This window comes from Oncorhynchus keta, chromosome 29 (genome assembly GCF_023373465.1).
Source record: "Oncorhynchus keta strain PuntledgeMale-10-30-2019 chromosome 29, Oket_V2, whole genome shotgun sequence".
In the NCBI taxonomy this organism is placed as follows: Eukaryota; Metazoa; Chordata; class Actinopteri; order Salmoniformes; family Salmonidae; genus Oncorhynchus; species Oncorhynchus keta.
The window spans coordinates 18256550-18274786 of record NC_068449.1 but is presented as its reverse complement, the minus strand read 5'-3'; the positions used below and the strand labels follow the sequence as shown (position 1 = coordinate 18274786).

The 18237-nt window shown below is 49.6% G+C and overlaps 1 protein-coding gene and 1 long non-coding RNA gene across 2 annotated transcripts in view; one reads left to right on the top strand and one right to left on the bottom strand.

Moving 5' to 3' along the window:
- The window catches only part of LOC118362157 (ral GTPase-activating protein subunit alpha-2-like), a 224811-nt gene that overhangs the window by 96150 nt on the left and 110424 nt on the right, over positions 1-18237 (bottom strand). Inside the window, exons 17-26 of the mRNA XM_052486145.1 lie at positions 14056-14178; positions 12668-12753; positions 12446-12536; positions 12189-12362; positions 11587-11745; positions 11100-11293; positions 9496-9594; positions 9228-9383; positions 529-657; positions 109-237 (exon numbers count right to left, since the gene is read on the bottom strand). Coding sequence (XP_052342105.1) covers positions 109-237; positions 529-657; positions 9228-9383; positions 9496-9594; positions 11100-11293; positions 11587-11745; positions 12189-12362; positions 12446-12536; positions 12668-12753; positions 14056-14178 — 1340 coding nt within the window. The remainder of the gene's footprint in view (positions 1-108; positions 238-528; positions 658-9227; positions 9384-9495; positions 9595-11099; positions 11294-11586; positions 11746-12188; positions 12363-12445; positions 12537-12667; positions 12754-14055; positions 14179-18237) is intronic.
- On the top strand, positions 15219-17211 carry LOC127913619 (uncharacterized). Its single transcript, XR_008086190.1, has 3 exons — positions 15219-15244; positions 15543-15632; positions 16684-17211. It is a non-coding gene; the product is annotated as an uncharacterized LOC127913619 (long non-coding RNA).

The window sequence follows — 18237 nt, the reverse complement described above, 5'->3', positions numbered from 1 at the left end:
ATTTTATTCATCAAGATACTTGAACTCTAACTCCTACAGAATGTTTTTAGTAGTTTGCTGTCTGAGTATTTACTGAAAGGACAAAGTAAATGTAAGAACTCTGAATACCTTAATGTCCTCGTTCCCGACGACGATGTTATCAGTTCCAGGAACAGTCTGCAGTAGAGGAATCTGCAGGTAGATGTTGGGAAAACAGACCAGCGACCCAAGGACAGTCTGTGCGTCAATCCTCGGAGCCTTTCAGATGAAAATAACACATTCATTGTCTCATCACTACAGAACTCTGATTATGTTGCATGAAACATTTCTCTTGAAGGAAAAGCCTCCAGGAGAAAAGCCCCCAGGAGTGGCAGCATTATGTCCTTTAACTCACTGAATATGTTGTTTCCATGGAGTTGAATACTGTGTAGTACATTCTTCTAAATGAAGTATAGCAGAATATGTTTAACGATCCTAAATACATTTGAATACATATTGCACCACCTTTGATGTAAGCCTGCCTGTGTGTCTGTGTGCGTGTCTGTGTACCTCGGCGGTGTCGTGGCTGAGGATGCGTGCTGCAGCGGTGATGAAGTCTCCCACCAGCATAGTGAAGCCAGGCAGGCCCAGGTAGAAGAAGCGTGGGGAACAGGAACGGATCACTGTGTTTAGAACGTCCTGAGAGGGAACACAAACACAGATGGTCATGGTGGTTAGGTCAATGGATGGATTGAATGAGCATTACATAAACATAGAGCCATATCTTTTGCAAGCAGGTGGCATGTATTCCTGATATTGTGATGGGTGTATTTTGGGGAATGGACAGACACTGAGCTCTGGAAAATAATGATAGCATAGTAGTGCATGCCAAATTGCTACAAATATGACAACAGTGCACTCAGGAGAGCACAGCATTTCACAGTCCATATCTTACAAAAAACTAAATGAGAGTGTGAATGAGGGATGGAGAAAAAGGGAGGGGAAGAAAGAGGCAGCAGATGGGTTGATCACACAGCACAAGGGAAGGGGAATGGTGGAACAAAAGTACCACACACACAGTATTAAATAAGTATTGAAGAGGGATTTAAGTATACGTGGGCAGAATGTACCACTTCACAATAATATTGGTCGACCGTCATCTCATTACCCTGTTTGCTAGTAAAGTACAGTACACTGAAAACATGCATTGGGTATATTAATAAAGTACTGTGTCTAATAAAGAACTGAAATAGGTTGCAGTGGAAGACCTCACATTGCCTTAAATGCCAGGAGTGAACTGAAATAATTGAGATAAGAATGTAATAGAACTACATAAGGGGGGGATTGTTTGCTTAACTGTGTGTGTGTGTGTGTGTGTGTGTGTGTGTGTGTGTGTGTGTGTGTGTGTGTGTGTGTGTGTGTGTGTGTGTGTGTGTGTACACAGCCAAGGTCCAGGCCAGGAACACCTGCCTTTAGGATAGCTGAAAAGTGTGTAAATCAGGTGGTTCAAACAGAGGCCTTGTGTCTCACGGAGTCCTAAACCCCAGTACACCTCAGCAAACACCCGACACACTCCTCCCCAACCCCTCCCAACATGAATCCCCTCAAATGAAGCCTTTGTAGACACAGAGTGGGGAAACAAAATAGGAATAGAAAAACATAGGCAATAAGGAACCAGTCAAAACATAGCGATGCGGCAGTGTTGGGTTTGGTGGCCCATTTCAACCTCATTTCTGCCGTAATTGACCTCTGAGAGGCGTAATGTCGGCTGATCGCCTGAAGTTAGCATTTTAGGGGAAGCAATAAACCTACAAAGTATTTCCATTCTGCCTGTAAGTAGAGGGAGCTGGATGTGAAAGGAGTGTGTGGTAGTAGAGATTTGAGCACTGCTGCGTGCGCTGGGGCTGAGGGTTGGCAGTAGGATTGGCCTGCTCTGCTCTGTTCAACAAAAGGTGCATTAATACAAGCCTGACAGGAGGCTTCTTAACCCTTTCATTCTGCCGTGTTTGGTAGGCACACAACCCACATTTCTTACATGGAATGAAATATTTCCCCATTTACTAGTCATTAGTGACATCATAACACTACTATCAGTTCTTATCACAGAAGGAGTTTGTAAAAATGGGGTTTTCCCAGTCCAGGCATGTTAATAGGTAGTGCCGATCTGTATGGCTATGTCAAGGTGGAGAGGTGCTTTTGGAGGGTTTAATCATCAACTAAACCGCTGGTTTTTGAACCGCAGCACAACTCAACTGTCACATTTCCCTCTCTCTCCACAGGCAGCCGTTACACAGATGAAACAATCCCTGTTTCACTGATGAATTGAGGGGGGAAAAGAAACTGATGGTTTTGCACAGGGAGAGCAGGTGTTAGAGAGATATTTAATGACGGGCTCACACAACCCTAGAAGGCACATTTAATGCACAAGCAACAACTTTTCAGTAGGCTGAACAGCACTCTTATTAAATAGATTACTGCCATTGTGCAAAGGCCAAGGTAATGCTACTGCAGACTCGGTAGACTGCGCGCGCGAGAGAGAGACTGGACACTACCAGTGACATTGGCAGCCAGGAGAGGATGTACCCTCCTTCATAGCCCCTCCTTTTTAGTGAAAAAACCCTGTCATGTTATATTTGCAAACATGTGCAGTGCTTAAATATTGTATAATCAGAATATTTTGTTATTGTTGAACATTTCAAGACGAGACAGACTATTAAAATACAAAGAAATGGGGAAAATATAAAGGGAGAATTTGAGTGGGACAGAGAAGACTAAAGAGAGAAGAACAGGGAGGGATACAGGGATTTGGGAGGGATACTGCAGGGGAGGTTGGATAGAGGAAGAAGGAAGGGGGGGATGGAGTAAGAGGCACATTGTTATGTAAAGCAGGCGTGCGGCTGGGCTGTCCCTCCATTGTGTGGCGTGAGGACTCTTTCTCCGGGCAATTTGAACACGCTCCAGCGCCCAGCCAGCTCAGCACTGGCGGCCCAGGCCCCATATTATATTTAGGCACAACAAAAGCTGGAGAATGCCACCCTGTCCCTCCTGGCCGGCCCCCTCATTTCTCTCCAACGCATTCCCCGTGAGCTCCCCTTCCTCCCCAGTCTCTCCCTCCCGGTCATCTCTGGCCCCGGTCAACGTGTCACTAATGGAGCACGACAGAAGTCAGTCCATAATTAATCACAAATACACGGCAGGAGCTCAAACATTACTTAACGACATGGAAAACATTCTAATAAGCTTGTCGTGCTGCCAAGGAGCAATATAAACCCGTGGGCAGAGGGAAAAAAACGAAATAATTTATTTACAGTCCCCCCCCCCCAATCTCTTTCCAACTCACTCCCTCTCCTGTTTTTAGAGCAGCCAGCCAGCTAACCAGGCAGGCGGCAGGGTGTGGTTGGATAGAGGAGGACCATGCTGGAGTGAGCGGAGACAACATGCTAAAACAGTGTGTCCTCATCCCCACCGGCTGGCAGGAGGCAGAGCAAGAGGTCTGGAGAGATCCAGCTGACAGCTGAGCAGAGGCCTAGAAAAACGCAAGACTACACTGGCGTGAACCCAGATGACTCTTACCTACGCACAATATATTACATCACCAGCTTCATCAACATTCCTCACATTTACCTTAGCTCGTCCAGACCAAGTGAAAGGGGTAAAGCTAATGCATAAGCAATGTCATCATCAGCAGGACCTATGTCAACACATGACAAGAACATGACATGCTGCTCTTGTATCGAAAGGACAATGCAACAAAGCTGAGAAGCCTTTGGCTATAGCCCCATCTAGTGGTTTTGTAACCCATCTACACTCCCCCACATTTGGGGGACTAACCTATTTTTAAATTTTTTATATTAAAATGTTTATTTACTTTTCAAATGTTTTATAATGAACAAAAGTACAAACGCAACACGCAACAATTTCAAAGATTTTACTGAGTTACAGTTCATTTAATGAAATCAGTCACGTGAAATAAATAAATTAGGCCCTAATCTATGGATTTCACATGACTGGGAATACAGACACCTTAAAAAAAGGAAGGGGCTTGGATCAATAAATAGTCTGTATCTGGTGTGACCACCACCTGCCTCATGCAGCGTGACACATCTCCTTCATCATGGAGGTGATCAGGCTGTTGATTGTGGCCTGTTGAATGCTGTCCCACTCCTCTTCAATGGCTGTGCCAAGTTGCTGGATACGCTGTTGTACACGTCGATCCAGAGCATCTCAAACATGCTCAATGGGTGACATTGCAGGCTATGGAAGAACTGGGACATTTTCAGGTTCCAGGAATTGTGTACAGATCCTTGCGACATGGGGCCGTGCATTATCTTGCTAAAACATGAGGTAATGGCGGCGGATGAATGGCACGACAATGGGCCTCAGGGTCTCGTCACGGTATCTCTATGCATTCAAATTGCCATAAAAAGCAATTGTGTTCGTTGTCCGTAGCTTAAACCTGCCCTTCAGCTTCATTAAATAGTACCCTTAAAACACCAGTCTCAACGTCAACAGTGAAGAGGAGGTGGACTTATAGGCAGAGTTGCAAAGAAATATCTCAGACTGGCCAATAAAAATAAAAGATTAAGATGGGCAAAAGAACAGACACTGGACAGAGGAACTCTGCCTAGAAGGCCGGCATCCCGGAGTCGCCTCTTCACTGTTGACTTTGAGACTGGTGTTTGGCGGGTACTATTTAATGAAGCTGCCAGTTGAGGACTTGTGAGTCGTCTGTTTCTCAAACTAGACACTCTAATGTACTTGTCCTCTTGATTAGTTGTGCACCAGGGCCACCCACTCCTGTTTCTTTCATGGTTAGAGCCAGTCTGCATTGTATTGTGAAGGGAGTAGTACACAGCGTTGTATGAGATATTCAGTTTCTTGCCAATTTCTCGCATGGTATAGCCTTCACCTCTCAGAACAAGAATAGACTGACGAGTTTCAGAAGAAAGTTATTTGTTTCTGGCTATTTTGAGCCTGTAATTGAACCCACAAATGCTGATGATCCAGATACTCAACTAGTCTAAAAGCCAGTTTTATTGCTTTTGTAATCAGAACAACAGTTTGCAGCTGTGCTAACATAATTGCAAACAGGTTTTCTAATGATCAATTAGTTTTAAAATGATTATCTTGGATTAGCTAACACAACGTTCCATTGGAACACAGGAGTGATGGTTGTTGATAATGGGCCTCTGTACGCCTATGTAGATATTCCATTAAAAATCAACCGTTTCCAGCTACAATAGTAATTTGGCTACACTGTAATTCAGATAAATTTGATGTTATTTTAAAATCGACAAAAAATGTGCTATTCTTTAAAAAACAAAGACATTTCTATGTGACTCCAAACTTTTGAACGGGGCAGCAGGTAGCCTAGTGGTTAGAGCGTTGGGCCAGTAACCAGCAGGTAGCCTAGTGGTTAGAGCGTTGGGCCAGTAACCAGCAGGTAGCCTAGTGGTTAGAGCGTTGGGCCAGTAACCAGCAGGTAGCCTAGTGGTTAGAGCGTTGGGCCAGTAACCAGCAGGTAGCCTAGTGGTTAGAGCGTTGGGCCAGTAACCAGCAGGTAGCCTAGTGGTTAGAGCGTTGGGCCAGTAACCAGCAGGTAGCCTAGTGGTTAGAGCGTTGGGCCAGTAACCAGCAGGTAGCCTAGTGGTTAGAGCGTTGGGCCAGTAACCAGCAGGTAGCCTAGTGGTTAGAGCGTTGGGCCAGTAACCAGCAGGTAGCCTAGTGGTTAGAGCGTTGGGCCAGTAACCAGCAGGTAGCCTAGTGGTTAGAGCGTTGGGCCAGTAACCAGCAGGTAGCCTAGTGGTTAGAGCGTTGGGCCAGTAACCAGCAGGTAGCCTAGTGGTTAGAGCGTTGGGCCAGTAACCAGCAGGTAGCCTAGTGGTTAGAGCGTTGGGCCAGTAACCAGCAGGTAGCCTAGTGGTTAGAGCGTTGGGCCAGTAACCAGCAGGTAGCCTAGTGGTTAGAGCGTTGGGCCAGTAACCAGCAGGTAGCCTAGTGGTTAGAGCGTTGGGCCAGTAACCAGCAGGTAGCCTAGTGGTTAGAGCGTTGGGCCAGTAACCAGCAGGTAGCCTAGTGGTTAGAGCGTTGGGCCAGTAACCAGCAGGTAGCCTAGTGGTTAGAGCGTTGGGCCAGTAACCAGCAGGTAGCCTAGTGGTTAGAGCGTTGGGCCAGTAACCAGCAGGTAGCCTAGTGGTTAGAGCGTTGGGCCCAGCAGGTAGCCTAGTGGTTAGAGCCCAGGGTAGCCTAGTGGTTAGAGCGTTGGGCCAGTAACCAGCAGGTAGCCTAGTGGTTAGAGCGTTGGGCCAGTAACCAGCAGGTAGCCTAGTGGTTAGAGCGTTGGGCCAGTAACCAGCAGGTAGCCTAGTGGTTAGAGCGTTGGGCCAGTAACCAGCAGGTAGCCTAGTGGTTAGAGCGTTGGGCCAGTAACCAGCAGGTAGCCTAGTGGTTAGAGCGTTGGGCCAGTAACCAGCAGGTAGCCTAGTGGTTAGAGCGTTGGGCCAGTAACCAGCAGGTAGCCTAGTGGTTAGAGCTTGCCCAGTAAATAAGCAGGTAGCCTAGTGGTTAGAGCGTTGGGCCAGTAACCAGCAGGTAGCCTAGTGGTTAGAGCGTTGGGCCAGTAACCAGCAGGTAGCCTAGTGGTTAGAGCGTTGGGCCAGTAACCAGCAGGTAGCCTAGTGGTTAGAGCGTTGGGCCAGTAACCAGCAGGTAGCCTAGTGGTTAGAGCGTTGGGCTAGTAACCAGCAGGTAGCCTAGTGGTTAGAGCGTTGGGCCAGTAACCAGCAGGTAGCCTAGTGGTTAGAGCGTTGGGCCAGTAACCAGCAGGTAGCCTAGTGGTTAGAGCGTTGGGCCAGTAACCAGCAGGTAGCCTAGTGGTTAGAGCGTTGGGGAGCAGTGGTTAACCCCTGCAGGTAGCCTAGTGGTTAGAGCGTTGGGCCAGTAACCAGCAGGTAGCCTAGTGGTTAGAGCGTTGGGCCAGTAACCAGCAGGTAGCCTAGTGGTTAGAGCGTTGGGCCAGTAACCAGCAGGTAGCCTAGTGGTTAGAGCGTTGGGCCAGTAACCAGCAGGTAGCCTAGTGGTTAGAGCGTTGGGCCAGTAACCAGCAGGTAGCCTAGTGGTTAGAGCGTTGGGCCAGTAACCAGCAGGTAGCCTAGTGGTTAGAGCGTTGGGCCAGTAACCAGCAGGTAGCCTAGTGGTTAGAGCGTTGGGCCAGTAACCAGCAGGTAGCCTAGTGGTTAGAGCGTTGGGCCAGTAACCAGCAGGTAGCCTAGTGGTTAGAGCGTTGGGCCAGTAACCAGCAGGTAGCCTAGTGGTTAGAGCGTTGGGCCAGTAACCAGCAGGTAGCCTAGTGGTTAGAGCGTTGGGCCAGTAACCAGCAGGTAGCCTAGTGGTTAGAGCGTTGGGCCAGTAACCAGCAGGTAGCCTAGTGGTTAGAGCGTTGGGCCAGTAACCAGCAGGTAGCCTAGTGGTTAGAGCGTTGGGCCAGTAACCAGCAGGTAGCCTAGTGGTTAGAGCGTTGGGCCAGTAACCAGCAGGTAGCCTAGTGGTTAGAGCGTTGGGCCAGTAACCAGCAGGTAGCCTAGTGGTTAGAGCGTTGGGCCAGTAACCAGCAGGTAGCCTAGTGGTTAGAGCGTTGGGCCAGTAACCAGCAGGTAGCCTAGTGGTTAGAGCGTTGGGCCAGTAACCAGCAGGTAGCCTAGTGGTTAGAAATTGGGCCAGTAACCAGCAGGTAGCCTAGTGGTTAGAGCGTTGGGCCAGTAACCAGCAGGTAGCCTAGTGGTTAGAGCGTTGGGCCAGTAACCAGCAGGTAGCCTAGTGGTTAGAGCGTTGGGCCAGTAACCAGCAGGTAGCCTAGTGGTTAGAGCGTTGGGCCAGTAACCAGCAGGTAGCCTAGTGGTTAGAGCGTTGGGCCAGTAACCAGCAGGTAGCCTAGTGGTTAGAGCGTTGGGCCAGTAACCAGCAGGTAGCCTAGTGGTTAGAGCGTTGGGCCAGTAACCAGCAGGTAGCCTAGTGGTTAGAGCGCTGGGCCAGTAACTAGCAGGTAGCCTAGTGGTTAGAGCGTTGGGCCAGTAACCAGCAGGTAGCCTAGTGGTTAGAGCGTTGGGCCAGTAACCAGCAGGTAGCCTAGTGGTTAGAGCGTTGGGCCAGTAACCAGCAGGTAGCCTAGTGGTTAGAGCGTTGGGCCAGTAACCAGCAGGTAGCCTAGTGGTTAGAGCGTTGGGCCAGTAACCAGCAGGTAGCCTAGTGGTTAGAGCGTTGGGCCAGTAACCAGCAGGTAGCCTAGTGGTTAGAGCGTTGGGCCAGTAACCAGCAGGTAGCCTAGTGGTTAGAGCGTTGGGCCAGTAACCAGCAGGTAGCCTAGTGGTTAGAGCGTTGGGCCAGTAACCAGCAGGTAGCCTAGTGGTTAGAGCGTTGGGCCAGTAACCAGCAGGTAGCCTAGTGGTTAGAGCGTTGGGCCAGTAACCAGCAGGTAGCCTAGTGGTTAGAGCGTTGGGCCAGTAACCAGCAGGTAGCCTAGTGGTTAGAGCGTTGGGCCAGTAACCAGCAGGTAGCCTAGTGGTTAGAGCGTTGGGCCAGTAACCAGCAGGTAGCCTAGTGGTTAGAGCGTTGGGCCAGTAACCAGCAGGTAGCCTAGTGGTTCGAGCGTTGGGCCAGTAACCAAAAGGTTGCTGGATCAAATCCCTGAGCTGACAAGGAAAAAAATCTGTCATTCTGCCCAACCTACAGTTCCCCGGTAGGCCGTCATTGTAAATAAGTATTTGTTCTTAACTGACTTGCCTAGTTAAATAAAGGTTACATAAAAAAAAATATTCATATGACTGGCAATCAGGAGGGCCTTTCCTTTGTATATGAAATCAGGACCATCCCTCTTGACCTGTCATTTGGTCCCACTTATCAGTAAAAACTTGAGACCTCCCCACTTTTTTTTGCAATCGTACTTTTTATGAGTGAAACTACAGCCACAGAATGCAACAGTCCCAAGCTGTACTCCCAGAGCGGTCCCATTCTCTTGTGTTTGATAATGGCTCCCTCTTCTGGCCTTAGTTACAGGAATCTACATCAAGTTGTTTCCAAATTTACAGTACAGGGTACATAGAATAGCACATGAAAACAGGAGAGGCAATGTTTCGACCCCTGTGGATCTTCGTCAGGCTTCCTCTTGGCCATACCTGTCTCACATGGACCCCTCATACTGAATAGATGTATTATTAGCCGAAACCTACTTAGTATAAAACTAACAGTGTCTGACAAAAATGTCCATGTGTTACCTGGTCCTCGCTGGTGAAGCCCTTGTGCATGACTTGGTAGAGATGGACCAGGAAGTCACTGTTGGGCAGCACGTCCTGGTTCTTAGTCATCATCTCACAGATTAGTTTATAGGCCTGCAGCTTCCCCATCTTGAACTCTGATGGCAGCATGGTGGCCTGTGGGGGAGAGGGGGGAGGGAGAAAAGAGGCGAGAGGGAGAGCCACATTCATGTCTTTGATAGTTAGGTGATGTGTGTAGATACAGTGGACTTCTGAGCAGCTGACTCACCTTGAAGAGCCAGGAGGCCAGCATTCTGAGAGGAGGGATGAAGACAGGGCGGGGAGGAGATGACTGGTTATCCACACTGATGCCCAGGTTGTCCCGGATCTGCAATTAGTGCATAACTGCATTAGCTTGATTTAAAATCTACAGAATGCAGTGCCTTGCGAAAGTATTCACCCCCTTTGGCATTTTTCCTATTTTGTTACGTTTACAATCTGTAATTTAAATGGGTTTGGATTTGGATTTCATGTAATGGACATACACAAAATAGTCCAAATTGGTGAAGTGAAATGAAAAAAAGAACTTGTTTAAAAAATAATAATTTAAACGGAAAAGTGTATTCACCCCCTTTGCTATGAAGCCCCTAAATAAGATCTGGTGCAACCAATTACCTTCAGAAGTCAAATAATTAGTTAAATAAAGTTCACCTGTGTGCAATCTAAGTGTCACATGATCTCAGTATATATATATATATATATCTACTGTGATCATGTGACTATATATATATATATATATATATATATATATATATATATATATTCACCTGTTCTGAAAGGCCCCAGAGTCTGCAACACCACTAAGCAAGGGTCACCACCAAGCAAGCGGCACTATGGCGCTCTCCAAACAAGTCAGGGACAATGTTGTGGAGAAGTAGAGATCAGGGTTGGGTTATAAAAAAATATCCGAAACTTTGAACATCCCATGGAGCACCATTCATCGATTATTAAAAAATGGAAAGAAAATGGCACCACAACAAACCTGCCAAGAGAGGGCCGCCCACCAAAAGGCAAACATATGGAAGATACTCTGGTCAGATGAGACTAAAAATGATATCTTTGACCATCAAGGAAAACGCTATGTCTGGCGCAAACTGAACACCAGTGAAGCATGGTGGTGGCAGCATCATGCTGTGGGGATGTTTTTCCATTGGCAGGGGCTGGGAAACTGGTCAGAATTGAATGAATGATGGATGGTGCTAAATACAAAATAATTCTTGAGGGAAACCTGTTTCAGTCTCCCAGAGATTTGAGAGTGGGACGGAGGTTCACCTTCCAGCAGGACAATGACATACTGCTAAAGCAACACTTGAGTGGTTTAAGGGGAAACATTTAAATGTCTTGGAATGGCCTAGTCAAAGCCCAGACCTCAATCCAATTGAGAATCAGTGGTATGACTTAAAGATAGCTGTACACCAGCAGAATCCATCCAACTTGAAGGAGCTGGAGCAGTTTTGCCTTGAAGAATGGGCAAAAATCCCAGTGACTAGATGTGCCAAGCTTATAGAGACATACCCCTAGAGACTTGCAGCTGTAGCTGCTGCTGCAAAAGGTGGCTCAACAAAGTATTGACTTTGGGGTGGTGAATAGTTATGCACGCTCAAGTTCTGTTTTTTGTGTCTTATTTCTTGTTTGTTTCCCCAAAAATATTTTGCATCTTCAAAGTGGTAGGCATGTTGTGTAAATCAAATGATACAACCCCCACCACCAAAAAGTAAGGCAACAAAATAGGAAAAATGCCAAGGGGGGTGAATACTTTCGCAAGCCACTGTCGATGACTGAATAGATGACATGTCATCTGGGCCGATGAGCGTGTTTGGAGGCTGGGCTTACCTTAGCCAATTTGTGCCACAGGTCGTAGAGGTAACTGAACACCTTGGCGTGGATCCTGGGGCAGCGGATGCTGTTGACATCCCCCAGGATACCCAGAATCCTCCTCCAGAGCACAAAGGCTGAGTCAGCGTGCCAGCCTGTTAGGCTCCCGCCTGCAATGATGCTGACATCATCAGTCAGACACTCACTGCTGTCTACAAGGCCAGAGAGGGCGAGAGAAAGAGAGTGAGAAAACTCTGATTTACTACTGTATAAACTCGATTGTAAAACACTACAACTCTAGGCCTGTCCACACCTCGGACAATGGGGTGATTCAACACAGAGATCGATTTTGCCCAGTTATCAGAGTCACAAACGGCTGAACAGATGATGGGTGGAATGGGGGTGTGTGGATTGGGTATAGGATAAACAGTGGAACACAGAGGGTGATGGGCAGGGCAGGCTAAAAGAGGGTGTTTAGGGGAGATAGTAGGGACAGTAGCAGTACCCAGGTCCTGAGGCATGTGTAACACAGACTGATGCATGGTGTCCTCTAGGAGCTGGGGGCAGTCCCGGCACTCAGGGTGCACGAGCAAAGCTGGCGAGGCGGGGGGGTGCTGGTGCTGAGACAGTGGTGTGGAGTGGGGAGAGAGGGCACACTCGGGACCTAAAACAAGACAAGGGGACAACGAGGAGACAGTGGAGCTTGAGGGAGCACAGGGATAGGAGGACAGAGGCTGTGAATTTACATTGAATCAATTTAGGAGCACAGATGAGGTGGGGTGGTCCCCCAGAAGATACTGTACTGTAGAGCGGATCACCTTCTCCCAGACAGAGGCTGGCTATGAAGACTATTCTAATCCTCTGAAAGGTCAGGCTACTCTGAGATAAATCCCATCACCACCCACAGGCAGACACACACCTCAGGTGAACGTGACAATTTATACAAACTCACAGAATACCAATTTACTGGACCTGAGTTTACAGTGTTCATTCAATATAAACCAATCCCCGCCAAGCCTCATTAACCTCCATCAATCCCCCCAGAAACCTTACCCAGACCTGAAGCCACCCCTGCACCCCCCTGTCCAGTCCAATCCAGTCCAGTACCTGCAAGGGCCTCATTGTGGCTGAGCAGCAGGTTCCTCTGGCTCTCTGTGTCTGCTTTGACCCCTATCTGGGCTGAATGGAAGTCTGCCTCCTCCTCAAACGCCTGCCAGGTCAGCAGGCTGCTGTCAGCGTCGTTCAGGTAGCCGTTGGACGTCTCGCTGCTCACACTCTCACCTGACGAGCGAAGGAGAGAGAGGTCAATGTTATAGTTCTGAGACAAAGTGTGAGACGGGTGAAAGACGGCTGTAAATTCTCACTTTTCTCCCGGAGCTGGAGCCTTGTGTATGTGCTGTGTCCCTCTACAGGGTAGTCCAGCTCAGCTGGACTGCTGCTCCGCCGGATCAGAATCTGGGAGCACAGAGGGAGAAGTCATCAGTGGGTGTTTCAGAGGTGCCTCTATCAGACTGCAACAGATGCCCTGCAGAAATACTTATTCAAAGCGAGAGGGTCATTGATTTTGCATCAGGTGTGTGACTCACCAAGGGTGGGTCGCCGTCTCTCCTCCCTTCTGACGTCTTGCCATCGGAGACACAGGAGTTGTTGGGGGAGTACGCTCTCTTCTGGCCTGGAAGTCACACAGTGTCTGTCATCATACTGGACACACACACATAGCAGACAGCCAGTCTACTCTGGTCATAAATATGTTTCTCGTCTCATCCCTACATCTCTAGATGCAGGATCAGAAATATGAGTTTTAGCCCGTAGGCTTCAACGCACATAAATCACTGTATGGATGGATACATTGTTAAAAACCTGTTAGGGATGATTCGAATTTTCGCAGCTTTTTGTTAAAAATTGCGCAACATTTCAAAGTCCTGCTACTCATGCCAGGAATATAGTATATGCATATGATAAGTATGTATAGAAAACACTCTGAAGTCTCTAAAACTGGTTAAATCGTGTCTGTGGCTATAACATAACGTGTTTAGGAGTAAAAATCCCTCAAAAAACTGTTCACCAAAAACAAAAAAATATATAAATCCGCCAGTCAATATATTGTCTAAGGCGACAGAAAATAAATGAGGATGCCCTGTAAACGCCTACAGCTTCCACACGATGTCGCCAGTACTGGCATTTCCAGATTGCTTTATCCTTGGTTATATGACGTTTTGGCCATTCCTGTTTTAGGCTCACCACAGGATGTTGTGAAATTGAAAACAATGGACAATGATTTCAAGACTTGCTGCTATCGAATACAGATCGCCCTGTGATCAATTTAATAGATTATTAACGTTTATTAATACCTAAAGTTGGTTTAGAAAAGTCGTTTGAAGTGATTTGTAAAAGTTTATAGGCAACTTTTGTAATTTTAAAAAGTGACGTTGCATCTTGTAAAATTGAATATTCCTGGATCAGACCGGTCTAAGGAAAACTACATTTTGGCTATACAATGACAGATTTAATCGGGAAAAAGACCCAATTGTGATGCTTATGGGATATATAGGAGTGCCAAGAAAGAAGCTCGTCAAAGGTAATGAATGTTTTATATTTTATTTCTGCGTTTTGGGTAGCGCCGGCTACCGCAAAATCTGTTGTTTAGGTGAAGGTCTGGTATTCTGGGGGGTGCATGCTATCAGATAATAGCTCCTCATGCTTTCGCCGAAAAGCATTTTACAAATCTGACTTGGTGGCTAGATTCACAACGAGTGTAGCTTTAATTCAGTACCTTGCATGTGTGTTTTAATGAAAGTTTGATTTTTATCGAAAACTATAGGTGGCGCTCTGAAATTTCCGCTGATTTGGTCCCGCCAGCGGAACCTAATCCCTAACAAGATTCTAAATAGCTCCTCCAGGCCAACTAAAAGGCCCTATTTTAGAACATGCCCTCATGCTGTGTGTGTTTGCGCACCCATTGTTGTATCCCTACCTGGGAAGGTGTCAGACAGTTGCTGTGTGATGTCGGAGGTGCTGCTGCTGCGTGGTAGAGGGCTGTCACCAGACTCCAGGTCTCCGTCTCCCCCACACTCAGACAGCTGGCCCTCCTCCACGTCTGAGCACCACGACCAGGGGTGACAGAGTGTTAGAGCAATGCATCAGGTAAGGCTCATCTCATACACACTACACCTGATCATTTTCTATCACACAGCATTTTGGCAATTTAAAATGATTACATTGCTTTAGCTACATAGTGAGATGGGAAAGGAACATATAGTTCGAAACATTAAAACATACATTAGAACAGACTAGCATAGAATATTCTTTAGACAGTCATCCTTTTTACTTTCTATCCACTTCAAACCAAATGTTAGTAAGTAGCTGTGAAAAACAACGTGGCTTTCTACTCCATTGACAGTGGAATTGGAGACAGCATATAAATAGTGAAAGACAGACAGGGCGAAGGTGGGAGGCCACCACACAGACAGGGCGAAGGTGGGAGGCCACCACACAGACAGGGCGAAGGTGGGAGGCCACCACACAGACAGGGCGAAGGTGGGAGGACACCACACAGACAGGGCGAAGGTGGGAGGACACCACACAGACAGGGCGAAGGTGGGAGGCCACCACACAGACAGGGCGAAGGTGGGAGGCCACCACACAGACAGGGCGAAGGTGGGAGGCCACCACACAGACAGGGCGAAGGTGGGAGGCCACCACACAGACAGGGCGAAGGTGGGAGGACACCACACAGACAGGGCGAAGGTGGGAGGCCACCACACAGACAGGGCGAAGGTGGGAGGCCACCACACAGACAGGGCGAAGGTGGGAGGACACCACACAAACAGGGCAAAGGTGCGAGGACACCACACAAACAGGGCGAAGGTGGGAGGACACCACACAAACAGGGCGAAGGTGGGAGGACACCACACAGACAGGGCGAAGGTGCGAGGACACCACAGACAGGGCGAAGGTGGGACGACACCACACAGACAGGGCGAAGGTGGGAGGACACCACAGACAGGGCGAAGGTGGGACGACACCACACAGACAGGGCGAAGGTGGGAGAACACCACACAGACAGGGCGAAGGTGGGAGGACACCACACAGACAGGGGCAAGGTGAGAGGACACCACACAGACAGGGGCAATGTGAGAGGACACCACACAGACAGGGTGAAGGTGAGAGGACACCACACAGACAGGGCGAAGGTGGGAGGACACCACAGACAGGGCGAAGGTGGGACGACACCACACAGACAGGGCGAAGGTGAGAGGACACCACACAGACAGGTTGAAGGTGAGAGGACACCACACAGACAGGGTGAAGGTGGGAGGACACCACACAGACAGGGTGAAGGTGGGAGGACACCACACAGACAGGGTGAAGGTGGGAGGACACCACACAGACAGGGTGAAGGTGGGAGGACACCACACAGACAGGGTGAAGGTGGGAGGACACCACACAGACAGGGCGAAGGTGGGAGGACACCACACAGACAGGGGCAAGGTGAGAGGACACCACACAGACAGGGTGAAGGTGAGAGGACACCACACAGACAGGGTGAAGGTGAGAGGACACCACACAGACACCACACAGACAGGGTGAAGGTGAGAGGACACCACACAGACAGGGTGAAGGTGGGAGGACACCACACAGACAGGGTGAAGGTGGGAGGACACCACACAGACAGGGTGAAGGTGGGAGGACACCACACAGACAGGGGGAAGGTGAGAGGACACCACACAGACAGGGTGAAGGTGGGAGGACACCACACAGACAGGGTGAAGGTGAGAGGACACCACACAGACAGGGTGAAGGTGGGAGGACACCACACAGACAGGGTGAAGGTGGGAGGACACCACACAGACAGGGTGAAGGTGGGAGGACACCACACAGACAGGGTGAAGGTGGGAGGACACCACACAGACAGGGTGAAGGTGGGAGGACACCACACAGACAGGGTGAAGGTGGGAGGACACCACACAAACAGGGCAAAGGTGCGAGGACACCACACAAACAGGGCGAAGGTGGGAGGACACCACACAGACAGGGCGAAGGTGCGAGGACACCACAGACAGGGCGAAGGTGGGACGACACCACACAGACAGGGCGAAGGTGGGAGGACACCACAGACAGGGCGAAGGTGGGACGACACCACACAGACAGGGCGAAGGTGGGAGGACACCACACAGACAGGGCGAAGGTGGGAGGACACCACACAGACAGGGGCAAGGTGAGAGGACACCACACAGACAGGGGCAATGTGAGAGGACACCACACAGACAGGGTGAAGGTGAGAGGACACCACACAGACAGGGCGAAGGTGGGAGGACACCACAGACAGGGCGAAGGTGGGACGACACCACACAGACAGGTTGAAGGTGAGAGGACACCACACAGACAGGGTGAAGGTGGGAGGACACCACACAGACAGGGTGAAGGTGGGAGGACACCACACAGACAGGGTGAAGGTGGGAGGACACCACACAGACAGGGCGAAGGTGGGAGGACACCACACAGACAGGGCGAAGGTGGGAGGACACCACACAGACAGGGCGAAGGTGGGAGGACACCACACAGACAGGGGGTGAGAGGACACCACACAGACAGGGTGAAGGTGAGAGGACACCACACAGACAGGGTGAAGGTGAGAGGACACCACACAGACAGGGTGAAGGTGAGAGGACACCACACAGACAGGGTGAAGGTGAGAGGACACCACACAGACAGGGTGAAGGTGAGAGGACACCACACAGACAGGGTGAAGGTGGGAGGACACCACACAGACAGGGTGAAGGTGGGAGGACACCACACAGACAGGGTGAAGGTGGGAGGACACCACACAGACAGGGGCAAGGTGAGAGGACACCACACAGACAGGGTGAAGGTGAGAGGACACCACACAGACAGGGTGAAGGTGGGAGGACACCACACAGACAGGGTGAAGGTGGGAGGACACCACACAGACAGGGTGAAGGTGGGAGGACACCACACAGACAGGGTGAAGGTGGGAGGACACCACACAGACAGGGTGAAGGTGGGAGGACACCACACAGACAGGGTGAAGGTGGGAGGACACCACACAGACAGGGTGAAGGTGGGAGGACACCACACAGACAGGGTGAAGGTGGGAGGACACCACACAGACAGGGTGAAGGTGGGAGGACACCACACAGACAGGAAGGTGGGAGGACACCACACAGACAGGTGAAGGTGGGAGGACACCACACAGACAGGGCGAAGGTGGGAGGACACCACACAGACAGGGCGAAGGTGGGAGGACACCACACAGACAGGGCGAAGGTGGGAGGACACCACACAGACAGGGCGAAGGTGGGAGGACACCACACAGACAGGGCGAAGGTGGGAGGACACCACACAGACAGGGCGAAGGTGGGAGGACACCACACAGACAGGGCGAAGGTGGGAGGACACCACACAGACAGGGCGAAGGTGGGAGGACACCACACAGACAGGGCGAAGGTGGGAGGACACCACACAGACAGGGCGAAGGTGGGAGGACACCACACAGACAGGGCGAAGGTGGGAGGACACCACACAGACAGGGTGAAGGTGAGAGGACACCACACAGACAGGGTGAAGGTGAGAGGACACCACACAGACAGGGTGAAGGTGGGAGGACACCACACAGACAGGGTGAAGGTGAGAGGACACCACACAGACAGGGTGAAGGTGAGAGGACACCACACAGACAGGGTGAAGGTGGGAGGACACCACACAGACAGCTCTCAGAACACTTTACCTGAAAGCCTGTGAGAGCAAGAGTTACCAGAAGAGGAGGAAAGACCAGGCAGGAAAGAGCTCACAGTGTGAAGCAGCATAGGAACACTTTTAGTAGCAGGCAGAGCCTCATAAAGGTGGACACAGCTGCTGATAGACTGGCTTCGCTTAGCTTCCATCACAGAGAAAGAGAGAGAGAGAAAGAGAATGCAGGAGGGAGAGAAGAGAAAAGAGGAAAGAGAGAGAGAGAAAGAGAATGCAGGAGGGAGAGAAGAGAAAAGAGGAAAGAGAGAGAGAGAAAGAGAATGCAGGAGGGAGAGAAGAGAAAAGAGGAAAGAGAGAGAGAGAAAGAGAATGCAGGAGGGAGAGAAGAGAAAAGAGGAAAGAGAGAGAGAGAGAGAAAGAGAATGCAGGAGGGAGAGAAGAGAAA